At 40.5% G+C, this 22,850-nt stretch overlaps 1 protein-coding gene across 4 annotated transcripts in view; it reads left to right on the top strand.

Moving 5' to 3' along the window:
• Positions 1-418: 418 nt before the first annotated feature.
• The window catches only part of CBFB (core-binding factor subunit beta), a gene marked incomplete at its 3' end in the record, with an annotated part of 63,225 nt that continues 40,793 nt past the window's right edge, over positions 419-22,850 (top strand). For 2 of the 4 annotated variants that reach the window (XM_082607350.1, XM_082607351.1), the window contains exons 1-3: positions 427-723; positions 952-1,038; positions 5,577-5,693. In XM_082607350.1, the coding sequence (XP_082463476.1) occupies positions 646-723; positions 952-1,038; positions 5,577-5,693 (282 nt within the window). In that variant the 5' untranslated portion in view covers positions 427-645. Of the gene's footprint in view, positions 724-951; positions 1,039-5,576; positions 5,694-18,754; positions 18,839-22,850 lie in introns of those variants that run through there. The other 2 variants (XM_082607348.1, XM_082607349.1) reach the window with 2 other exon arrangements.

The raw sequence follows: 22,850 nt of genomic DNA, 5'->3' as shown, positions 1-22,850 counted from the left end.
CGCTGCTGTGGAGCCCAAAAGTTCCAGTGGAAAGGAAGAACCCGCACGGGCCGCTCCCTGTCTCCAAGAACCAGGCAGATCCCCACCGGACGATTCCACACCAAGTGGCCCGCGGGCGGTACAGGGGAAGAGGGCCGCGCCGCGGGAGGAGCTCCGCTTCGCTGCAGCCCAGCGGCGCCGAAGGAGGACAGGCAGCGCATGCGCGGCGCGGAGTTGTGAATGGTGCGTTTTGTTTGCTGGAGTTTGGGGCGGGCGGGCGCGCGAGGAGGAGGGGTGGGGCCGACGGGGGCGGGGCGGGCGGGCTAGCGAGGTGGGCGGTGAGAGGAAGTGGCGGCGGCGGCGGCGGCGGCGGCGGCGGCGGCGGCGGCGGCGGCCGGAGGCGGCGAGTGCTGGGTCCGCGCGGGCGGTAGGCAACGGCTGAGGCGGCGGCGGCGGCGGCGGCGGCGGCGGCGTGGGCTGGGCTCGAGCGGGCGGCGGCACCTCAGACTCCCGGCGCGGGAGCCCACGCGGGCGGGCGCCTGAAACAAAGAGAAGCGAGAGTCAGGGCGCCGCGGGTGCGCGGTCAGTCGGTCAGTGCAGAGCCGGCCAGCGGGTGCCCGCGGAAGCCCGGAGCCCGGCCGGCCGGCGCAGCCTCAGGGCGGGAAGATGCCGCGCGTCGTGCCCGACCAGAGAAGCAAGTTCGAGAACGAGGAGTTCTTCAGGAAGCTGAGCCGCGAATGTGAGGTGAGGCAGGCGGGCGGCGGGGAGGCCGCGGCGCGCCCCGAGCGGGCCCGGGCGGAGAAAAGTTTGGGCGGCGCGACTCCCGGGAACCCCGCGCCGGCGCGCCTGCGGAGAGGCAGTCTCGCCCGGGCAGCCATCTGCCCGCAGACTCTGGTTGCCCTTATCGGTGCCGCGCGGGGCGGGCAGCATCGCGGATTTGGCTTCTGATTTCGGGCCGTCTCTGCCTTGCAGATTAAGTACACGGGCTTCAGGGACCGACCCCACGAGGAGCGCCAGGCGCGCTTCCAGAACGCCTGCCGCGACGGCCGCTCGGAAATCGTAAGTCGGCGGGGCAGGGGGCCGGGGGCATAGGGGAGCGAGCCGCGCACGGGTCACTTGTTGCGCGGGGCCCGCCGCGGCCCAGGCCGGTTCCGGACGGCGCCGCGGACGCCGCCGCGGACGCCGCGGCTCCCGGAACTGAGCGGGCGCCGTCTCACTTCCTACTCGGGATTCAAAATGCGAAACCAGACACTGGCGGGCCGCGTCCTCGCGGGGAGACGCTTCCCTGTGGTTCTTGGCGGGTGGATTATGTTTCCCAGACACGACTCGGCAAACACTTTGCCGCGAGTGGAACTCAAACCGGAGCCCAACTAAACAAGGAAAGGTCGTTGTATAGGCTGACACTGATTAAAGAAAGGGTCGGTTATTAGTAGGAAGAAAACACCCTTTCGGAAAAAATTGGGCTTCGTTCAAGGTTCTGATTCTTGGGCGATAGTTTGTGTCTTAGACGCTAGATTTTTCGTAAACCTATATGTGAAACTGTCTTATTTTCAGTATAACTGAGAATAAATCTGAGAGTAAATCCAGTTATCTGTTATCTGTTGTCCTAATAGAGGGGAAAAAAAAGCCCTCAGGAACGTGCCATCTTCTTTTCTTAGAATGTTAAGCTTCAGGAGAATCAGAAAGAAACCATTTGGTGTTTTTTTGTTTTTGTTTTTTCCCCAAACCTAAAAAACATATCCCGTTTAGGCCTGAAGTTACTAAAGATTTGCATGGATTTGCAAAACCCACTGTTGATCCGAGGCCCTGTTTTAGGTGGTGGATTTGGTGCCTTACTCCATGATGTTGAAAAAAATTCAAGTGTCCTAGTTCCCCTCATCTCCTTTTGGTTTGTCCTACTGGAGGTGCTAATGAAGAGAGAATGATGAAGCCAAAAAGTGCATAGGAAAAAACTAAAGAGGTTGATTATTAATTTTTTAAAAAGTTGAAGCACTGTATAATGGAATCTGATTATCTGCTCCATGACTTGGACCATTGCATCTGCACACACTTGAAGGTATGGAAGCAGTTTGAATTTAGGTTAACAATGGGAAGACATATTGAAACATTTGCTTCTCCCATTCCTTGTACAGTAGAGAATCTATTTATTGGTATTGAGACATAATTCACATATCATAAAATTCTCCCTTTTCATCACTGAAATCGTTTATTTTTAAAAAATATTTTGATGCTTAAAATGAAGGCTTTTTAGAATTGTATTACAGATCATGAGAAGATACTGGCCAAATTTATTAGGAACTCTAGAATATTTGGTCAGTATTGCACATTATAAAAGAAAATGTCTAGATTTTAGCCCACTTTTTTGAGTGTTTGTAATAGTTATATGATTCAAATGTATAGGACAAATACTTTCTGGTTTTGGCACTGAGTGGTACAAGAATCATTCATTAGTTGGCTCAGTGATTATATCATCGTTTGTCTGGATTTCCTTTTGGAATAGGTGGATGGTATACCCAACCCATGGATGTTTTGGAAGTAACTTTATATTTGGAAGGAATTTCACATTTCCCTCTCTTTCTAGTTTCCCCCCCTTTAATTCAATGTTAGCCATATTTAAATTGAGAGATTTTTTAGCTTCTAGAGGATGGAGACCACATTAATTCCGTATATGCCCCCTCTGTATGGGTTTTGCACAGTGTCTTTTGCATCATAAGTACTTGATTATTTGAATTTAGAGGTTACTTCGTTTAATGCCCAAAATTTATCTTATGACTTATAAACAGGCTGTGGCTTTTACTTATTTGGTGGTGGAAAATAGGCGTGGAAAAGGCATTTTTTTTGCTTCTATTTTGACAGCAGCCATGTTTGATAAAAATATGCATAGTTCCCTAAACTATATCCAACACTTTCTCCCCTCTCTTTTATTCTTTTTATTATGAACATCTCCTTAACTTTATCAGTGAGGTTAATGAAGGGTTTATTTTGTATTTAGATGTGAAACAGTGTAAGGCTGTGATGCTCATCTCTTCTTAGTTATAAAACTTATCCAGACTCCGTATCATAGCATGAAATAAAAATGATTATGGGTGAGGGGTAGAATTTATTTGGTAAAATCTGATTTATTCCTTATATAAGCTCTTGTAGTAGGAGTGTTAGAGATATCTTCAACACTAATGATTAATAAAAGAAAAAAAATACTTATGAGAGGTATGGTGACTCTACTGTGAAAGCAGTAAAAACTATGTATTTTTAATCCTGAAGATGGAAGAATAAAAGGTATGTTGGACTGGCACAGGTGTGCTATTTTACAATTTAATGAAACCTATAAAATATAGTCAGGACATTCTAGAAATCCTCCATACAGACACTTTTACCAGTGTGACATCTTTATGTTTTCAAACAGAATTTTCCCAACTCCTAGGTATGTGTAGGTGTTCCAGTAAAAAAAATAAAGAGTTCTGTGGTCAGATAAATTTGGGAAATGGTATTTTAGAGTGATCTGTTTTTACCACTTCTCCTGTCTCAGAGAGGGATGGATGTTGATGAGATGATAATGGACATGAAGTGATGAAGCAGGAAATCTCTTCTGAGGTTGGCCTTCAGGCAGGAGGTGAGGTAATAAGAGCTGCAGAATGTCTTCACCTAACACAGCTGGTTTGGGGTACACTGGTGGCAGAAGGATTTGTTACTAGGTGAATACTGAAGAAACATGGCTATGGGATTTTGACAGAGGGTATTCATTCATGGGCAGAATCTCTTATCTGCCCTGAGAATTTCATTATCTGAGACTGAAAAGGTTGGCTGTCTTATTCAGCTCAAAATTACTTCTCATTGTATTTAGCAAATACATGTAGCATTCACTTGGTACTGTTCTAAGCACTTTACAGATACTGGAAACTGAGGTTCAGAGTTAAGTAATTGGCCTCAGGTCACACAGCCTAGGCAGTTTGCCACCTAGTGTCTGTTTTCATTTGAACTATTATTAGTTCATTTCAGTTCAATGGTGGTTTTTTAAACTTATGCTAATAGTGGGCAAATTTTTTTTAAGATTAATATTGTAATATTGATGTTTGTTCAGTCTCTATTCATATAAAACATTTACCACAAGAAAAGGTATCCCAGTGATTAGGGAAATGCCATTAAAGAGATTTAATGATTTAAGAGATTTAGAGATTTAGCAGTTAGGTTGACAGTTGTACCTACTAGTACCAATCATAGGAAGTACTGTAATTTTTATCTCTAAAGAATCTAAGCCCTTAATCATCAGGGGAACTAGCGGATAGCTGAATCAACTAATGCTTTAAACAAATTGCCCAAAAATGTGAACCCCTTGCTTTCAGATGAAGACTATGCTTGGAAACAAATTAAGCTTAAGAACTTAAGTTAGTAAAATAAAACAAACAAAAAGTTGTCTGATTTCAACAAAGAAGAGTTTACATTTAGATGATGAAAAAAAATTTTTTTCAAATGCTTTTTACTTATTTCTTTCATATTTTCCCTGGGGAAGAGGGACATGGTTATTTCCATTTTTTACTTGGGGGAAATACAGAGTAAATTGCTCAGGGGCTACACAGAATGAGGCTTCATTGAAATGGTTTTAGATTGTTCTGTCTGTTGAGCTGTGCCATCCAAATCTTCTATAAATATTAGATGAATACTCTTTTGTTATTGTCAGAATCAGTTCTCCTAAAGTCAGATTTTAGAAAATGCATATTTTTTTAATCATCCAAGGTTTTAGAGAGATGAGAAGTAGTCACATCACAGGCTGGTGTATGGTTTATCAGAGGAGAGACAGTCCCAGGTGCATTTTTTTTTTCAGTAGGAAGGTATTAACATTTATTTGTATTCACTGTGCAAGTGACTGGAATTTGGGAAACTGGATAAAATAGACACCTATGGGGATGAAAAGGTCTGTATTTTTTAAGCTGAGCCTTTCCTGAAACTAGAATTTTTGTCTCAGAGAGAATTCTGCTAAAAACCATAATGGAGGATATTGTCTCCATCTTATAAATTTTGGTTATTAAAAAGCACTTGAAGTGATGTTTGGTTGGTTTATTCATGATAATGAGCTCCTCCCAATGTGATATATTGTGGAGATATTTTCACTTCCAGTCATCTCCAAGTGCATTTTTAACATGGGTTTTGGAGCATAGTGTTTCTTTGAGAAAGAGAAATCAGGAAAAATTAAAATGTCTCATTTACACAACTTTAAATTGTGGTATGCTTTAAAATTCAAAATATTCAGCTCTTCAGTGATTTTCACATTTAAAAATACAGGTTTTTAAATACAGTGATGGTGGCTTCTGGTTAGACATTAGCAGTGCACTATACTAACGTCAGCAAAAAATGACCTGAAAGAAAGTATTGATTCCATGTCTGATTTTATATTTAAGCAGCCAATGGCAAATGTCCTCAAAATGGAATCAGATGTTTGTAACTTAATACTTAAGAAAAATGATGAGTGCATGTTTTTTTACTTTTAAGTAATCTTGGTGCTGCCTGGCTTAAGACAGAAACTGATGTAAAAATAAATGACTGCCTGCATAATTTATGTAATGTCCTGCTCCTGATCCTGTTTGTATTGATTTTTCTAAAAGGCTTTTGTGGCCACAGGAACCAATCTGTCTCTCCAGTTTTTTCCGGCCAGCTGGCAGGGAGAACAGCGACAAACACCTAGCCGAGAGTATGTCGACTTAGAAAGAGAAGCAGGCAAGGTAGGAAACATTTCTTTGCAATTTGAAATACTGTGGATTGTTTTATTATTAGAGATTATCTGATGATTTACATTTTAATAAAGAGATCACAGGTCTGATTATACAGGCATATGATCAGATTTGTTTTCATTCCATATTATAAAGATATAATACAATTTTTAAAAATCAAATTTTTAATATGATTTTATTGCTAATTTCATGTTTATATCATTTGCCATAGAAAATTCCAGCCCTTAAAGAGAGTAGTGTGCTTTCTTACATGTAACATTTGAAACTTAATTCCTTTAAAGTGTTGACAAGAAATTTTTTGTTCTACTAAAATGTGTGTGACTATAGTGTTGTAAAAAAAAATGAAATTTAGAGAAAAATGGGAAAAGGCTCTGTAGGCTTAAAATTTAATAATATTTGGAAATAGTTTATGGGTAGCTTTCTACTTCTGTTAATATAGCACATTTAATTTTGAGAAAAACAATGTGAAGATGTTAACTTGGAAATAATTTTTTTGTTTTGAGGAAAAGCTTCTGGGAAACAAATAAATGTCTTAAAATTATTATGTTGGAAGTTTAGGTTGAAGATATGAAAAATGTAGTTGGAAATGTTTAAGCTGAGAGCCATATTAAAATCTAAGTTAAATGTGTTTATGATTTTGATGAAATGTTAATGAATAATATCTTGGATTGGTTCATCTTTTAATGTGGAAATTGACTTCTTGAAATAAAATATTTAAAGAAAGAAAATTTTTTGACCTCATTTTGTACTCAGTATTTCTCCTGTTTCCTTTGCAGTGTATTTCTATACCTATTTTTATTAACTTGATAAATTACTTTTCTAAGTGTCATCGTGAATAGTATAACCTATCACTTTATTTGCAAAACATAAGGAACATCTAAATAGTCCTTTGAGGAACTTAAAAGATTTTTGTATTGGGCTGTATTAGGAAAAGGATTTTCTTTTTATTGATTGATTGAATTTTTGAATTTTATTTTATTTATTTTTATACAGCAAGTTCTTATTAGTTATCTATTTTATACATATTAGTGTATATATGTCAATCCCAATCTCCCAATTCATCCCACCACCACCACCCCTCCGAAAAGGATTTTCTTACTTTGTATATATACAATGAAGAGGGTTTTTTTGTTTTAATTTTATTTATTTATTATTTTTAAAAATAAATTTTATTTATTGATTGTTTGATTTTGGCTGTGTTGGGTCTTCGTTGCTGCTCAAGGGCTTTCTCTAGCTGTGGCGAGCGGGAGCTACTTTTTGTTGTGGTGCGCGGGCTTCTCTGGTTGCGGAGCACGGGCTCTAGGTACACGGACTTCAGTAGCTGTGGCACGTGTGCTCAGTAGTTGTGGCACATGGGCCCCAGAGCATAGCCTCAGTAGTTGTGGCGCACGAGCTTAGTTGCTCTGCGGCATGTGGGTTCTTCCCAGACCAGGGCTTCAACCTGTGTCCCCTGCATTGGCAGGCGGATTCTTAACCACTGCACCACCAAGGAAGTCCAAGACCACATTATCTTTGGACTTAAGCCATTGAGATGTTTTCAGTTATATGATCAACACGAACAAAAACGTTAGATGGCTTATTCTAGAATTTAGAGGTTTTGTTTTCAAATATATCAGGAAGAGTGCTAGAACTGATGCAAGAAGTCAAGAAACTTATATTTTAATACTTGTTTTATAACTTTTTTTCTGTAAAGGGCCAGAGAGTAAATATTTTCAGTTTTGCAGGCGTATGTTCTCTGTTGCAACTACTCAGGTTCGCTGTTACAGTGTGAAAGGAGCCATAGACAATACGTAAACAAATGAACATGGCTGTGTTCCAAGGATGGTAATGCTGGCAGAAATCTGTATCTTTCCCTCAGATTTAAATCTGTAAATGTTTGTGCATAGATGATATATTTCTCAAATATAATTTTACCAACACTTGTACTACGCCAGTAGAATCTAGGGGAAAAAAAACATTTTAATGAAAAAAAAAACAAACCCTGCTGGTATATCACTCTGTACCACTGGGGTAAATAAGTACTCCAGTGAAGTTAGAGAAAAGATAACCCGTGTTTTCTCATCCATAGAGCTCAGGCTACAGGGTCTCTTATTTCTCTTCCTCCTTTTTTATGATGTCTTTCTGATAACCATTAGCGTTTATTTCTGTGCCCGTAGGACTAGAAGCAAAGCAAATTGAAGGAATTTCTCTAAATGTTAATTATTTGCCTCTGCTCCTTATATTGGATCCAAAATCAGTGTCTCTTCTTCCGCATACTCTTGACCTTGTTACATCCTAAAGCAGCTTAGTTCTCTTCCCGTTCAAACCCAGCTTTTAGAAGATGAGTGGTTAAGCCTTTCAAGTTAGGTATAATTAAGTCCTGGCTTCATATACTACTTCATTTATTATTCTGTAACTTTGGACAAGTTATTTTATCTTTATGGTCCTCAATTATAACGTGAGTTTAATACATGTCTCGCAGGGTGGCCCTGGTGATTAAATGAAATAGTGTATATAAAGTGCTTAGCTCAGTACCTGACACAGCTACTCAAAAATTCATTCAGAAGTTCTTTGTTGAACACCTGTTATGTGTATTGAGTGAACCACTGTCCTGGGCACTTGAGATGCATCAGTGAACAAAACAAAGATCCTGCCCTAGAGGTTGTTTTATGGAAGGAACGGAGGAGTAGGCAATATGCATAGTACATACGGTATGTAATATGTTACAGAGTGGTAAGTGCTCTGGAAAAAAAGGAAAATTAGAGTAAAATAAGGGTTATCAATGAACAGGAATGTCTGTAATTTTAAATAGGATAGTCTGGGTAGAGAAGGTCATATTTGAGCGGAGACCCGAAGGAGGTGAGGGAATGATGAGCCATGCAGATATCTGAAGGAAAGATGTTCCAGACAGAGGACACAGCTTTGTAAAGGCCCTAGAGTGGGAGCTTGCACAGTGTGTTTGTTAAACAACAAGCGGGCCGGTGTGGCTGGAGTAGACTGAGCGAGGAGGAGAGGAGTAGGAGAAGAGATGAGGGAGATGTCAAGGAGCCGGTTTACGCGACTGTGGGAGGCCATGTAACACCGTGGACTTTATTCTGAGTGCAGTGGGGAGTAGTTTCTGCTTTTTGAGCACATCAGTGATATGATCTGCCTTAAGATTTGAAAGGATCACTCTAGCTGCTGGGTTAACAACAGGTTTAGGGGGCAAGAGTAAAGCAGGGGGGCCAGTTGGGCTATTGCTTTAGTCTTGGTGAGAGACTAGGTGGTAGCAATGGAAGTGGTGAGAAGTAGTCATAGTCTGGATATATTTTGAGATAGAGCCAACAGGATTTGCTTATGGATTGGATGTAAGGTGTGAGAGTCAAGAATGACTCCAGGGGCTTCCCTGGTGGTGCAGTGGTTAAGAATCCGCCCGCCAATGCGGGAGACATGGGTTTGAGCCCTGGTCCGGGAAGATCCCACATGCCATAGAGCAGCTAAGCCTGTGCGCCACAACTACTGAGCCTGCGCTCTAGAGCCCACAAGCCACAACTGCTGAGCCCGCGAGCCACAACTACTGAAGCCCGTGCTCCTAGAGCCCATGCTACACAACAAGAGAAGCGATTGCAGTGAGAAGCCCGTGCACCGCAACGAAGAGTAGCCCCTACTCGCCACAACTAGAGAAAGCCCACAGGCAGCAACGAAGACCCAGCTCAGCCAAAAATAAAATAAATTAATAAATAAATTTTTTTAGAATGACTCTGGGCTTCCCTGGTGGCGCAGTGGTTAAGAATCCGCCTGCCAATGCAGGGGACGTGGGTTCGAGCCGTAGTCCAGGAAGATCCCACATGCCGCGTAGCAGCTAAGCTTGTGCGCCACAACTACTGAGCCTCTGTGCTGCAACTACTGAAGCCCACGAGCCTAGAGCCCATGCTCCACAACAAGAGAAGCCACCGCAATGAGAAGCCTGGGCACCACAACAAAGAGTAGCCCCCACTCGCCGCAACCAGAGAAAGCCTGCACGCAGCAACAAGACCCAACGCAGCCAAAAATAAATAAATAAAATAAATAAATTTTAAAAAAAAGAATGACTCTAACTTTCTGGTTAGAGCAGCTGGGAGTATGGGATTGCTGTCATCTGAGATGAGAAAAGCTGTGGGTGGAGCAATTTTGAGGTACAGTTTAGGACATGTGAGTTTGTAGTGGTAGCTTGTTGCAGCTTCTGTTTTCTCACCACCCACCCTTAACTTCTTAAGTTATGGCACTGCTTTTTCATAAGTGACCCTTTGCTTATCTCAAGAGTTCAGTGGCTTTTTTTTAAAATCAACTTTATTGAAGTATAGTTTACTTACCAAAAAATGCACCCACTTTAAGTGTATAATTTGAGTTTTAACAAATGTACACACCCATGTAAACACCACCCACAATCCAGATAATGTTTCAGTCCCCTCGTGCCCTTTTACAGGAATCTGGGAGTGGCTTGGCTGGGTGGTTCTGGCTCAGGGTCTCCTAGGAGATTGCAGTCAAGCTCTTGGGGCTGTGCAGTCTCTGAGGGCTTGGCTGGAGCTAAAGGATCCCCTTCCAAGCTCACTCATCACTTTTGGTCGGTGGCTTCAGTTCCTAGTCACATGTTCCTCTCCATAGAGAGAAAAAGAATGAGGTCACCCTGCTTTTTATGACCTATTCTCTGATCACTTGTGTCTTCTCCTGTTCATTAGAAGTGAGTCACTAAGTCTAGCCCACACTCAACAGGGAGGGGGGTGGTTTATTCACAAACATGAGAGGCTGGGGTCATTGGGGCCACCTTGGAGGCTGGCTACCACAATGTTCACTTAAATTTGATGAATTCAGAAAAAAATTAGAATGCTAATAGGAAACAGAAGCTCCATAGTCTCTTTGATTTGAAATATGGCTTTATGATCTTAGAAAGTGGTCTTAGCAAAACCAGTCCTTTTATTCATTCTTTCTACCTTTGTGTTTGTAGGAATATTTTCAAACCAAGGGTCTTCAGTAAGGAAGGTCTGTTAATGGATAACTGACCATCAGGTCAGAGCACACAATTTTATAGTCTGTCTGTCGAATATATTTGAAACTTTTGCACCCAGGTATCTAGTGAGTTGTCTACATTGACTCTTAATAAGGGTCTTTCTTAGAAGAGGTTTAAAATAATACAGTGTAGTGGAAAGAGCTCTGGATATGAGTCAAAAGACAGTCATAACTGGATTCCTTACCTGTAAATGGGAATCAGAATGTCTTCCCTATTCATATACCTCATGTGAGGATTAAATGAGGTACCAGAATATGTGAAAATGCCCTTTAAATTGTAAAGCCCTATCCAAAGTTAGGCTATTTGATGGGTTTGTAGGGTGAGATATAGATAATCAAGGAGTTTTAGTGCTGTAGAGTGCCTTACGTCAGCTTCACTTCAGGTAGCTCTACTATGGTGGGAGACTGCATCTTTCCCAAATGGTCCATCCTGGTATTTTATAAACCTAAACAGCCAAAATGTTTATAGTTCTTCCTTACCTTAAACTGCTTTCCTCTGATTTAGCTGTCAGAAGACAAGGAATGCAACAGGTAGAATTGAAATCATTCTTACGTAAAATTTTTGTAGACCAAGCAACACCCAGTTCATTTGATCTTTCCTCTTAGAATCTATTTCCAGTTGATTTTTATTTCAAACAAATGCAGATGATTATGGTTGACCATAAGTTACTAGTCTTGAGTGGTCAGATTAATGGTTTTTGCATGCATTGTGTTTTTGAAAGCCTCCTTAGGTTTTTAAATTAATGATTGTTTATGCTTACTACATGATCCTAGTTTGTGAGCATAAAGGGTATGAAAACACTTAATAAACTGAACAAATGAACTTTATAGTGCTACTGTTTACCATTTTTTCTATGGAAATTGAATAGACTATCTAGTTTTATCTAGATATATCTAGAATATACTATCTGGTCCCAGAAAAAGCAGTTAAACTTTATATGGTTGTTGCATTGCTATTTATACCTTATGGTTGTTTTTTTTTTTTTTAATTTTATTTATTTATGGCTGTTTTGGGTCTTCTGTACGAGGGCTTTCTCTAGTTGCGGAGAGCGGGGGCCACTCTTCATCGCGGTGCGCGGGCCTCTCACTATCACGGCCTCTTGTTGCGGGGCACAGGCTCCAGACACACAGGCTCAGTAACTGTGGCTTACGGGCCTAGTTGCTCCGCGGCATGTGGGATCTTCCCAGACTAGGGCTCGAACCCATGTCCTCTGCATTGGCAGGCAGATTCTCAACCACTGCGCCACCAGGGAAGCCCTATACCTTATGATTTTAATTGATAGTCAGGTAATGTTAATAGCAGACATTGGGAGTAATTATAATGTGTACGGCATTAGAGTAGGTACTTTTAAACATTTTTGATAAGTTACGTGTTTTACTTTTTTTTGTCCTTACTGAACATTTATACTTAAAATGAAAATCTTTTATCATTCATTTTCATCAGCATAAAATAACAAAGCAAAATTTAACAGCATTTGATTTAATGCATGAGGACAAACTCTTGTTTTAAATGTCTTCAAAGGCCTGTGACTGCTGCTTCTGGAGTGTTTTGCTTACTTGCTTGCGGGATCTTTGTCCCAAAATAAATATCGTGTCTGTTTATATACCATCCACAATTTGGCAGAGTTTAGAGGACTCCTTAATGTTAGCTTTGAGAAATCTGTATTCAAGCTTAGCAGCAAGTTCCCTCTCCTCCTTATACAGCCCAGTCACTCCAAATAAAAGATATCTGTGGTAACGCTTTGGAATGTGGTTTCCTTAAGAGAAATTGAGGCAACTTTACAACTAACTTGTCAGATCTAGACTTTAAGTATTTCAATTCAACTAAAACATGAAGTATATTTTTCAGCACTTAGTTATCAACCGTTCAGTGCATTGAAATAAGTAATCGGGGCTTTAAAAAAAGTTTTATTTCAATAATTTTTTAAATAAATTTATTTTATTTATTTTTGGCTGCATTGGGTCTTTGTTGCTGTGCATGGGCTTTCTCTAGTTGTGGCGAGAGGGGGCTACTCTTTGTAGCGGTGCACGGGCTTCTCATTGCAGTGGCTTCTCTTGTTGTGGAGCACGGGCTCTAGACGCGTGGGCTTCAGTAGTTGTGGCACACAGGCTCAGTAGTTGTGGCTTGTGGGCTCTAGAGCGCCGGCTCAGTAGTTGTGGCACATGGGCTTAGTTTCTCCACGGCATGTGGGACCTTCCCGGACCAGGGCTCGAACCCGTGTCCCCTGCATTGGCAGGCAGATTCTTAATAACTGAGCCACCAGGGAGGCCCTATTTCAACAATTTTTAAATCCAAGAAGAGTTGACTGACTTCATGAAGAAGTAATAATGTTTAAAAATGAGAATATCATAGTACCTTCTAGTTAGAGTTACATTAATTTTCATATATGGTAAATGTACCTCTGAAGTATTTGAAGATAATGTACTCTTTTTTTTTCCTCTCTTTTTTCTCCCAGGTTTTTTGAGATATAATTGATATACAGCACTGATCTTTTCCCCTTTTCTTGAATTGCATTATTTGCCTAGATTTACCTTTTAGTGTAAAGATAACATTTTAGTCTTGGCCGTATCTCAATTATATATTCCAAGTTAGAGATGTCAGAAAATATGTCTGAGAGAAACATCCTTAATTCTTTCCCTTTTTGCTTCTGTTTCCTACCCCAGTATTTTTGAGTGATTAATTCAAACACTGCAAGGATAAAGACTATTGAGATGTTCAACTAAAGAAATAAGTTTTTGAGAAGGGCTGCTATATCCCAGCTTTACTGCTTCCCATTTTCTTTTGTAATTGTTTTTTTTCATTTGTCATTATTGAGATATAGTTTATATACAACAGAATTCACCTATTTAAGGTATATAATTCAGTGACAAATGTGTAGTCATTGGTGTGATTACCACCACAATAAAGATACAGAATATTTCCATAACCTCAGAGAGTTCCCTCATGCCCCTTTGCAGGCAGTGTGATTTCAGGTAACCACTATCTGCTTTCTATTACATACTATTTTGTCTTTTCTGGAATTTCATATAAATGGAATCATACAGTATGTAGTCTTTTGTACTTAACAACTTGCTCTTGAAATTCATCCGTATTGTGTGTATAGTAGTCCATTTCTTTTTATTACTGAGTAGTATTCTATTGTTTGGACTTGTCACACTTTGTTTATCCATTTACCAGTTGATGGCCATTTGAGTTATTTCCCCTTGTTTTGGCTACTGTGCTGCTTTGAACATTTATATACGAGTCTTTTATGTAGACATTTGTTTTCATTTCTCTTGGGTAGATATATAGGACTGAAATTACTGGGTTGTTTCATGAGTATAACTTTTTAAAGAACTGCCAAACTGCTCTCCAAAGTGACTGTACAGTTTCACATTCCAGCTAGCCATGTACGAAAGTTTCAGTTACTTCACATCTTTACTAACACTTTGTACTGTCGGTCTTTTTTTTTTTTTTTTTTTTTTTTTGCTGTACGCGGGCCTCTCACTGCTGTGGCCTCTCCCGTTGCGGAGCACAGGCTCCGGACACACAGGCTCCGCGGCCATGGCTCGCGGGCCCAGCCGCTCCGCGGCATGTGGGATCTTCCGGGATCGGGGCACGAACCCGTGTCCCCTGCATCGGCAGGCGGACTCTCAACCACTGCGCCACCAGGGAAGCCCCTGTCGGTCTTTTTAATTTCAGACATTTTAGTGAGTTTGTAGTGGTATCTCATTTTGGTTTTAATTTGCATCTCCCTAGTGACTAATGATGTTGAGCATGTTTGTTTGTTTGTTTTTGCGGTATGCGGGCCTCTCACTGCTGTGGCCTCTCCCGTTGCGGAGCACAGGCTCCGGATGCACAGGCTCAGCAGCCATGGCTCACGGGCCCAGCTGCTCCGCGGCATGCGGTATCTTCCCGGACCGGGGCACGAACCCGTGTCCCCTGCATCAGCAGGTGCACTCTCAACCACTGGTCCACCAGGGAAGCCCTGTTGAGCATGTTTTATGTGCTTGTGTGCCATTTGTGTATCTTTGGCAGTGTCTGTTCAAAACTTTTGCCCATTTTTTGATGCCAAGTTATTATTGAGATGTAAGCATTTTTTATGTATTAAATACAAGTTCTTTATTGATATTTTTGCAATTGAAGTTTTATTATGAGTCTGTTTTAAAGTAGAGATAGCCTTGACTGCATATAAAACATCATATTAGGGGACTTCGCTGGTGGTCCAGTGGTTAAGACTCTGCGCTCCCAATGCAGGGATCCCCGGTTTGATCCCTGGTCAGGGAACTAGATCCCACATGCTGCAACTAAGACCTGGCACAGCCAAATAAATAAATAAATAAATATTTTTAAAAATAAAATATTTATTTAAAAAAAACATTGTATTAGGAAATATAAAATACAGATTCTGTCAAAACTGCTATAATGTAAATGTAATTTTGGCTTCTGTTATGCCTCTCTTAACTTTCTCTCATTTGTAAACTTTAATGCTGCCTGGCTCATAATGTTGATAATCTTGAAATTAATGGTAGTTCCTTCAAGAGCTTGATGTATTTTTCTTTAAATCTTTATTTATTGATTGATTGATTGCCGCGTTGCACGGCACGTGGGATCTTAGTTCCCCGACCAGGGATTGAACCCATGCCTTCTGCATTGGAAGCAGAGTCTTAACCACTGGACCTCCATGTTTGGGTTTGTTTGTTTGGTTGGTTTTTTTGAGCTTGTGTTTTTATTTTGTTTATTATGGTAAAATACACGTCACAAAAATTTTACCATTTTAACTGTTTTTAACTGTACAGTTCAGTATCGTTAAGTATATTAAAACTGTTGTGTAACCATCATCACCATCCATCTCCAGAACTTTTGTCATCTTCCTCAAACTGAAACTCTGTACCCATTAACCATTAATTCTCCATTCTCCTTTCCCATGCCCCCAGCCCCTGGCAGCTGCCATTCTACTTCTGTCTTTGTGAATTTGATTCCTTTAGGTACCTCTTATAAGTGGAATCATATGGTATTTGTCCTGTTGTGACTGACTTATTCCACTTAGCATAATGTCTTTAAGGTTCATCCGTGTTGTTTCAATGTAGTGGAGTTTTTTTTATATATATAAATTTATTTATTTTATTTTTGGCTGTGTTGGGTCTTTGTTGCTGTGCGCGGGCTTTCTCTAGTTGCAGCAAGTGAGGGCTACTCTTTGTTGTGGTGTGCCGGCTTCTCTTTACGGTGGCTTTTCTTGTTGTGGAGCACCGGCTCTAGGTGCGCGGGCTTCAGTAGTTGCAGCACGTGGGCTCAGTAGTTGTGGCTCATGGGCTTAGTTGTTCTGTGGCATGTGGGATCTTCCTGGACCAGGGATAGAACCCTTGTCCCCTGCATTGGCATTCTTAACCACTGCGCCACCAGGGAAGTCCCTCAATGTAATGTTTTAAAATAACCTTTTTCCTGACAAAAGAAATAAGAAAAATTTGGAAGATACACTTTTAGAAAAGATAAAAATCATCTATAACCTACCTCTTAGAAAACCACTGTTAATGTTTTGTTATATTGCTGTTCTTATTTTTTTGTGTATATTTAAATTTTAAAGTAAAAATATTCTATTTGATATATCATTTACTTTTTATCTTTGAATTTTCTGCACGTCTTATTAATTGTAGGATACTTTTTAAAAATCTGACATTAAAAAATCTATATCTTTCTGATCTTACTGTTATTAACTATCAAAGAATAGAAAAATTAGAAATAGATACCTTTGGGCTTCCCTGGTGGCACAGTGGTTGAGAGTCCACCTGCCGATGCAGGGTACACGGGTTCGTGCCCCGGTCCGGGAAGATCCCACATGCTGCGGAGCGGCTGGGCCCGTGAGCCATGGCCGCTGAGCCTGCGTGTCTGGAGCCTGTGCTCCGCAACGGGAGAGGCCACAACAGTGAGAGGCCCATGTACCGCAAAAGAAAAAAAAAAGAAATAGATACCTTTGTATAAGAAAGAAGCAACAAAATGATTATCAGTGTTAATTTTTAGAATAAAAAGATGAGAAATATGGACATGGATGTACCTAACGAGCACACATGAGTCTTCATCCATCTAGGAAATCTTTGCAAATGTAGGAAACAGTCAGTCAATACTGTACACATGGCAATCATATGAAGAATCTTTTTCTCTCCTACAGAAAACTTTGGGCATTCTAGTAAAGGTGTTTTGGTGGGCAGAAAATGTTTATTAACTACGTCTGAATATATGGGACTCCTTTTGCTCCTGTGTACTCTAATTTCTTCATTTAAGAATTAGAATAATAATAGCAAACAGTTCTGTAGCACTGGCTATGTGCCAGGTGCTGTTTTAATTGCTACATAGATAACATAGACTGATACTTTTATCATCTCCTTTTTACTGAGAAGAAAGCATTTGTAAATTTTAATGCTATTTAGCTTGAGCAGACTTAGAGACTTTATTTCTTTGATATCACTTCTTTGATACTTAGTTTTCTAGACTATTAGAAGCCACAGACTAGCTAACTGTGTTCTTGTTATAGACAGTGCTTTGGTGGGGAGTTTAATTATTGTTACCTTCTTTTATGAAAGTATACAATGTAAATAGTTGGAAATTATTATCTACTATGAGCTTTTCAATTTAGGCTGGGCCTTCTCAAATTGATGTGTATTTAGGAACCAAGAATTTAAAATAACACTTAACATGTGCCTTTTGGCAGTGTAACTGTGCTTTTAGGACTCTGATACTTTGCTCTGCTGTACTGTGTGTCCTCAGCAGGAAAGGGCCAAGTCTGGGAATGGTTGGCAGGTTGTTTTTACAGGGGAAAACCTTTCTTCCATGTATACAGTCAATACTAAGCCCTTCTGTGTTTTAAAACTTTAGATATGAAGGCAGATTAATCTTCAGATTAAAACAAAAGGGTAGGGCTTCCCTGGTGGCGCAGTGGTTAAGAATCCGCCTGCCAATGCAGGGGACACAGGTTTGAGCCCTGGTCCGGGAAGATCCCACATGCCGCGGAGCAACTAAGCCTGTGCGCCACAACTACTGAGCCTGCCCTCTAGATCCCACATGCCACAGCTAATGAGCCCGCAGGCCACAGCTACTGAAGCCCACGCACCTAGAGCCCGTGCTCTGCAACAAGAGAAGCCACCGCACCGCAAGGAAGAGCAGCCCCTGCTCACCACAGCTAGGAAGAGCCTGCGCGCAGCAATGAAGACCCAACGCGCCCCCCCCAAAACAAAAGCAAAAACAAAAAAACCAAAAAGGTAGCCTAGGAACATGTGACTGCAGCAGTTCCATTAGGAGAATTTAGATGTTTTCAAATAAATAAAATATTATGCCCATATTAAATTATTATTATTATTTTTTTGCAGTACGCGGGCCTCTCACTGTTGTGGCCTCTCCCGTTGGAGCACAGGTTCTGGACGCGCAGGCTCAGCGGCCATGGCTCATGGGCCCAGCCGCTCCGCGGCATGTGGGATCTTCCCGGACCAGGGCACGAACCCGTGTCCCCTGCATTGGCAGGTGGACTCTCAACCACTGCAACCACCAGGGAAGCCCAAATGATAATTTTTAATAAGTGTCTGGTCTCATTTGCAGAGTATTGTTTTAAATAATGGCCCTTTGGGAAAACCCTTCTAAATTTTTTGAGGGTATTGCTTGTTCTAGCTTTTCATTCCTGGCTTGCCATCCCTTTGCTGTCCAGAACATTGCTGCTGGGCCATTTTTTTTTTAATTGAAGTAAAATTCATGTAACATAGAATTCACCATCTCATCCATCTGTACAATTCAGTGGTTTTTAATATATTCACAATGTGCATCAGCACTATCAAATTCAGAACGTTTTCAGAACTCGACCATTTAAAATACATTTTGACAATCTACAAACTAGCTTTTATGGTGATCACCACCACTAGTACTAGATGATATATACATTACTACTTCTCTTAATCCTGCACTATAGTGAAGTCTTTTATTTGATATTGGAACACATTTAATGATAACTTGATTTTACAGCTGAGGAAACTGGGGCCTAGAGAGGCTAAATAAATCTTCAGTAGTCATGTAATCTGTTTCCTAGGTAGAGCCAGGATCGAGACCCAGGTCTTTTACCCAAGAGTCTGTGTTGTTTGCAGTTTACCACACTACTGCTAATAATCATTAGGTAAGTTGCTAGAAACTCCACATACCACTTTCCAAAGTTAAATATTTTGGCCCACCAAGTTATTCTTCCTGTTATAGTGAATATTTTAATATGGTCATTTTCGACCTCATTTGATGACTTCAGAACAACCTTTAACTTCCATCTTTTTCCTTTCAACCTTTAACGTTTCTTGAATTGTTTTTCTAACAGAGTGCAAATGATATTTGTGATGATAAGCTGCTGGAAAACTACACATAATCAATTTTTTGTGTTAATAATTCGGTAAAGTCAGCTGTAATAGTTTTAGAAATAATTCTTAACAGAGTTGACTCAATGGATTACAATAAATAGCATCTGCCTCTTTTATTTCATTACCTTTTTTTGGTCTTAGTTAAGGAACAAAGAATTTTATAACTTAATTTTGTATGTTTTTCACTTGAAATTGTACCTCTTGGGTCAGAACATTTTAGGACTCTCTTAAAAATGCCTTCCAATGCAGGGTACGTGGGTTCAATCCCTGGTCAGGGAACTAAGATACCACATGCTGGGGCAACTAAGCCTGCGCACTCTAGAGCCTGCATGCTCTAGAGCCCATGCACCACAACTAGAGAACCCGCGTGCCACAACTAAGACCCAATGCAGCCAAGTAAATAAATAAATATATTTTTTAAAACGCATTGTTTACTTTGAATCACAGAATGAGGATGGCAGAACTAGTAAGCTGTCTATTTTGGGTTGGGGTGGAATATTCATATAATATATTCTGAAGTCATGTGAAGAGTTCATGTCATTTGTTGTTCTACATGGTTAAGGATTTAACCATGAAATTGACTGTCCAGTCTCTATTTATTTTTAGGGAGATAGTCTATTTTTACATGTCCTGAAATACTTAGGAAACATAAATAATGCAGTCCATTAATGCAACTGTGGTTTGGGTGAATGTATAGAGTTATGAGTTTTGGGTGTTAGCTTGTACCACTTACTGGCTCTGTGACCTTCTGCAAGTGAATTATTTAATCTCTCAGTTTTCATTTCTCCTTTTAAACTTTTTCTTCTTATTGGATGGTTGTAAATGTCAAATAGGACTTGGAAAAGTTTTGAGAGCTGTAAAGAATTTATATAAACCTAAAGTGGTAATGCTTGTTAAACCTGAGTGAAAAAGTACCGGGAAGAGAGAGTTAAGAAATGAAGGGAGCTATATGGAGCTGTTTTGGGGTGGGATTGGGACTTCTTTAAGCAAAGTGAGTTCAGAGTAGAGGCTTGGAGTTGCAGAGTCCAGAAATAGCATTCAGGGTCTCACAGTGTTAAAGTTGATGGTGGTTTGTGATGCTTATGCTAACATAACATTACTTTTTTATACAGTGAGAAAGCCAGCAGGAATTTTTTTTTAATTTATTTGTTATTTATTTATTTATTTTGGCTGCACCAAGTCTTAGTTGCAGTGGCCTTAGTTGCAGCACGTGTGAACTTCATTGTGGCGTGCGAGATTTTTAGTTGTGGCATGCGGACTTCTTAGTTGTGACATGCAGACTCCTAGTTGCGGCATTTGGACTTCTTAGCTGTGGCATGCAGACTCCCAGTCGTGGCATGTGGAGCTCTCAGTTGTGGCATGTGGACTCCTAGTTGTGCATGCATGCGGGATCTAGCTCCCCGACCAGGGATTGAACCCAGGCCCCCTGCAGTTGGAACACAGAGCCCTACCCACTGGACCACCAGAGAAGTCCCAGGAATTTTAAATATACCTCCGTGAAGGACAGTTTTGTGTAAGAATATAAATCATATTACAGGTTACCAAATTTTAGACTAGACTAAAAATCTAAGGTTTTTTCTACTCAACAAAGCCATGTATTTCTCAGAGTGTGAATGTTGTTGGTGCGTGAGCATCTTCTCAGATGGCTCACAGAAGGAATGGCTCTTCCAGACGATGGACCATCAGTGTGTCTAGGTGGAGCATTCTTCTGAAAAATGAAGTTTAGTGAAAATTTGCAACACATGACATTAACTCTGAGGGACTGTACAATAAAACCAGTATAACATTTCAGCATACTTTTTGTGTTGTTAAATTTAATACAATGTGATTTTTATTGTCACTTAAAATACCTTATAAAATGTCCCAAATTAGGTGGGCTATTTCTGCATATTTTACTTTTTAAATGTTTGTTATTTAATGCATTTTCCCCTTAAAAGCTAGTCATGTTTTCATTTGTTAAGCGATCTTATGAAAGAGTAGATAAAAACATATGTACGGGGACTTCCCTGGTGGAGCAGTGGTTGAGAATCCGCCTGCCAGTGCAGGAGACACAAGTTTGAGCCCTAGTCTGGGAAGATCCCACATGCCGTGGAGCAGCTAAGCCTGTGCGCCACAACTACTGAGCCTGCGCTCTAGAGCCCATGAGCCACAACTACTGAGCCTGCATGCCACAACTACTGAAGCCCTCACTCCTAGAGCCCATGCTCCGCAACAAGAGAAGCTACCACAGTGAGAAGCCCGCGCACCGCAATGAAGAGCAGCCCGCGTGCAGCAACAAAGACCCAGCAAGGAAGACCCAATGCAGCCAAAAATAAATAAATAAATTAATTAAAAAAAAAACATATGTACAGTTTTAGGAATAATAATAAAAGGAACATCCATGTGATGTCTAGTAGGTAGCCACTAGGCACATGTGGCTCTTTTTTTTTTTAGCAATATTATTTTATTATTTTTTAAAAACATTTATTTATTTATTTGGTTGCGCCAAGTCTTAGTTTGCAGCAGGTGGGCTCCTTAGTTGCAGCTCACTGGTTCCTTAGTTGTAGCACATGGGCTCTTTTAGTTGTGGCAGGTGGGCTCCTTAGTTGTGGCATGCAAACTCTTAGTTGTGGCATGCATGTGGGATCTAGTTCCCTGGCCAGGGATCAAACTCGGGCCCCCTGCATTAGGAGCACAGAGTCTTAACCACTCCACCACCAGGGAAGTCCCCACATGTGACTACTGAGCACTTAAAACGTGGCTAGTCTAGTTGACATGTGCTGTATGTGGAAAAGTACACACTGAATTTTGAAAACTTGGTACAAAAAAAAGAAGCATGTAAGATATCTCAGTAATTTTTATATTGATTATACTTTGAAATAATATTTTAGGTATATTTGGTTAAGTAACATTACTGGGATTAATTTTACCTGTTTCTTTTTAGTGTTTTAAACATGGCTGCTAGAAAATTTACATTTATATATGTGAGTTGCATTTGTGGTTCCCATTATATTTATGTTGGATAGTGATGCCTTAAAAAACTCCACAGTCCTATTCCCCCCCTCCACAAAAACTTCTCACTACCTTGATTAATATATTTACTTCCTTGCTTTTCTTTATCATCTTGTTCCTATGGATGTATTTCTAAATAATGATTTATTTAATTTTGAAAAACTGAATATAGCAAACACAAACTTCATGGCAATGTAAATAAAGGACTATAATGTCAGTTCAACATGAAAGTTCCTAGGAGATAAGCTGAACAAAATCTCAGTGTTACTTCTGGATTCAGCTTCCTGGCGAATTTTAAAAGCCTCTGGGGAAGTTTGTGAGCCAAGTCATGAGTAGGTTATGGAAAACCTAGGGCTCATTCTGGATTTGGGGCATCTGGCACAATGTGAGCCATTGTTCACAGTATGCTGGAGGTCTGGAGGAAATAATGATCAGAGGAAGTGGGCTGCTCTATATTTTCTGATTCTAGGTTCACCATGAACTGCCTCCTTTTTACATGAGGTTTTCCATAACTCTTTTTATTTTATAAAACAAATTCTATACCCATTAAACAGTAACTCCTCATTCCTTGACTCCTCCTTCCCCTTTGTTCCTGGCAGCCACCATTCTTCTTTCTCTGTGATTTTGACTACTCTAAGTACCTCTTATAAGTGGAATCATACAGTATTTGTCTTTTTATGACTGGCTTATTTCATTTAGTATAATGTCTGGAAGATTCATCCATATTGTAGCATATTGCAGAACTTCCTCCTTTAAAAGGCTGAATAATAATATTCTGTTGTATATATAGAC

This window comes from Mesoplodon mirus (genome assembly GCF_964341445.2).
Source record: "Mesoplodon mirus genome assembly, chromosome: 19".
NCBI classification, from domain to species: domain Eukaryota; kingdom Metazoa; phylum Chordata; class Mammalia; order Artiodactyla; family Ziphiidae; genus Mesoplodon; species Mesoplodon mirus.
This window is presented reverse-complemented; position numbering and strand designations above follow the sequence as displayed.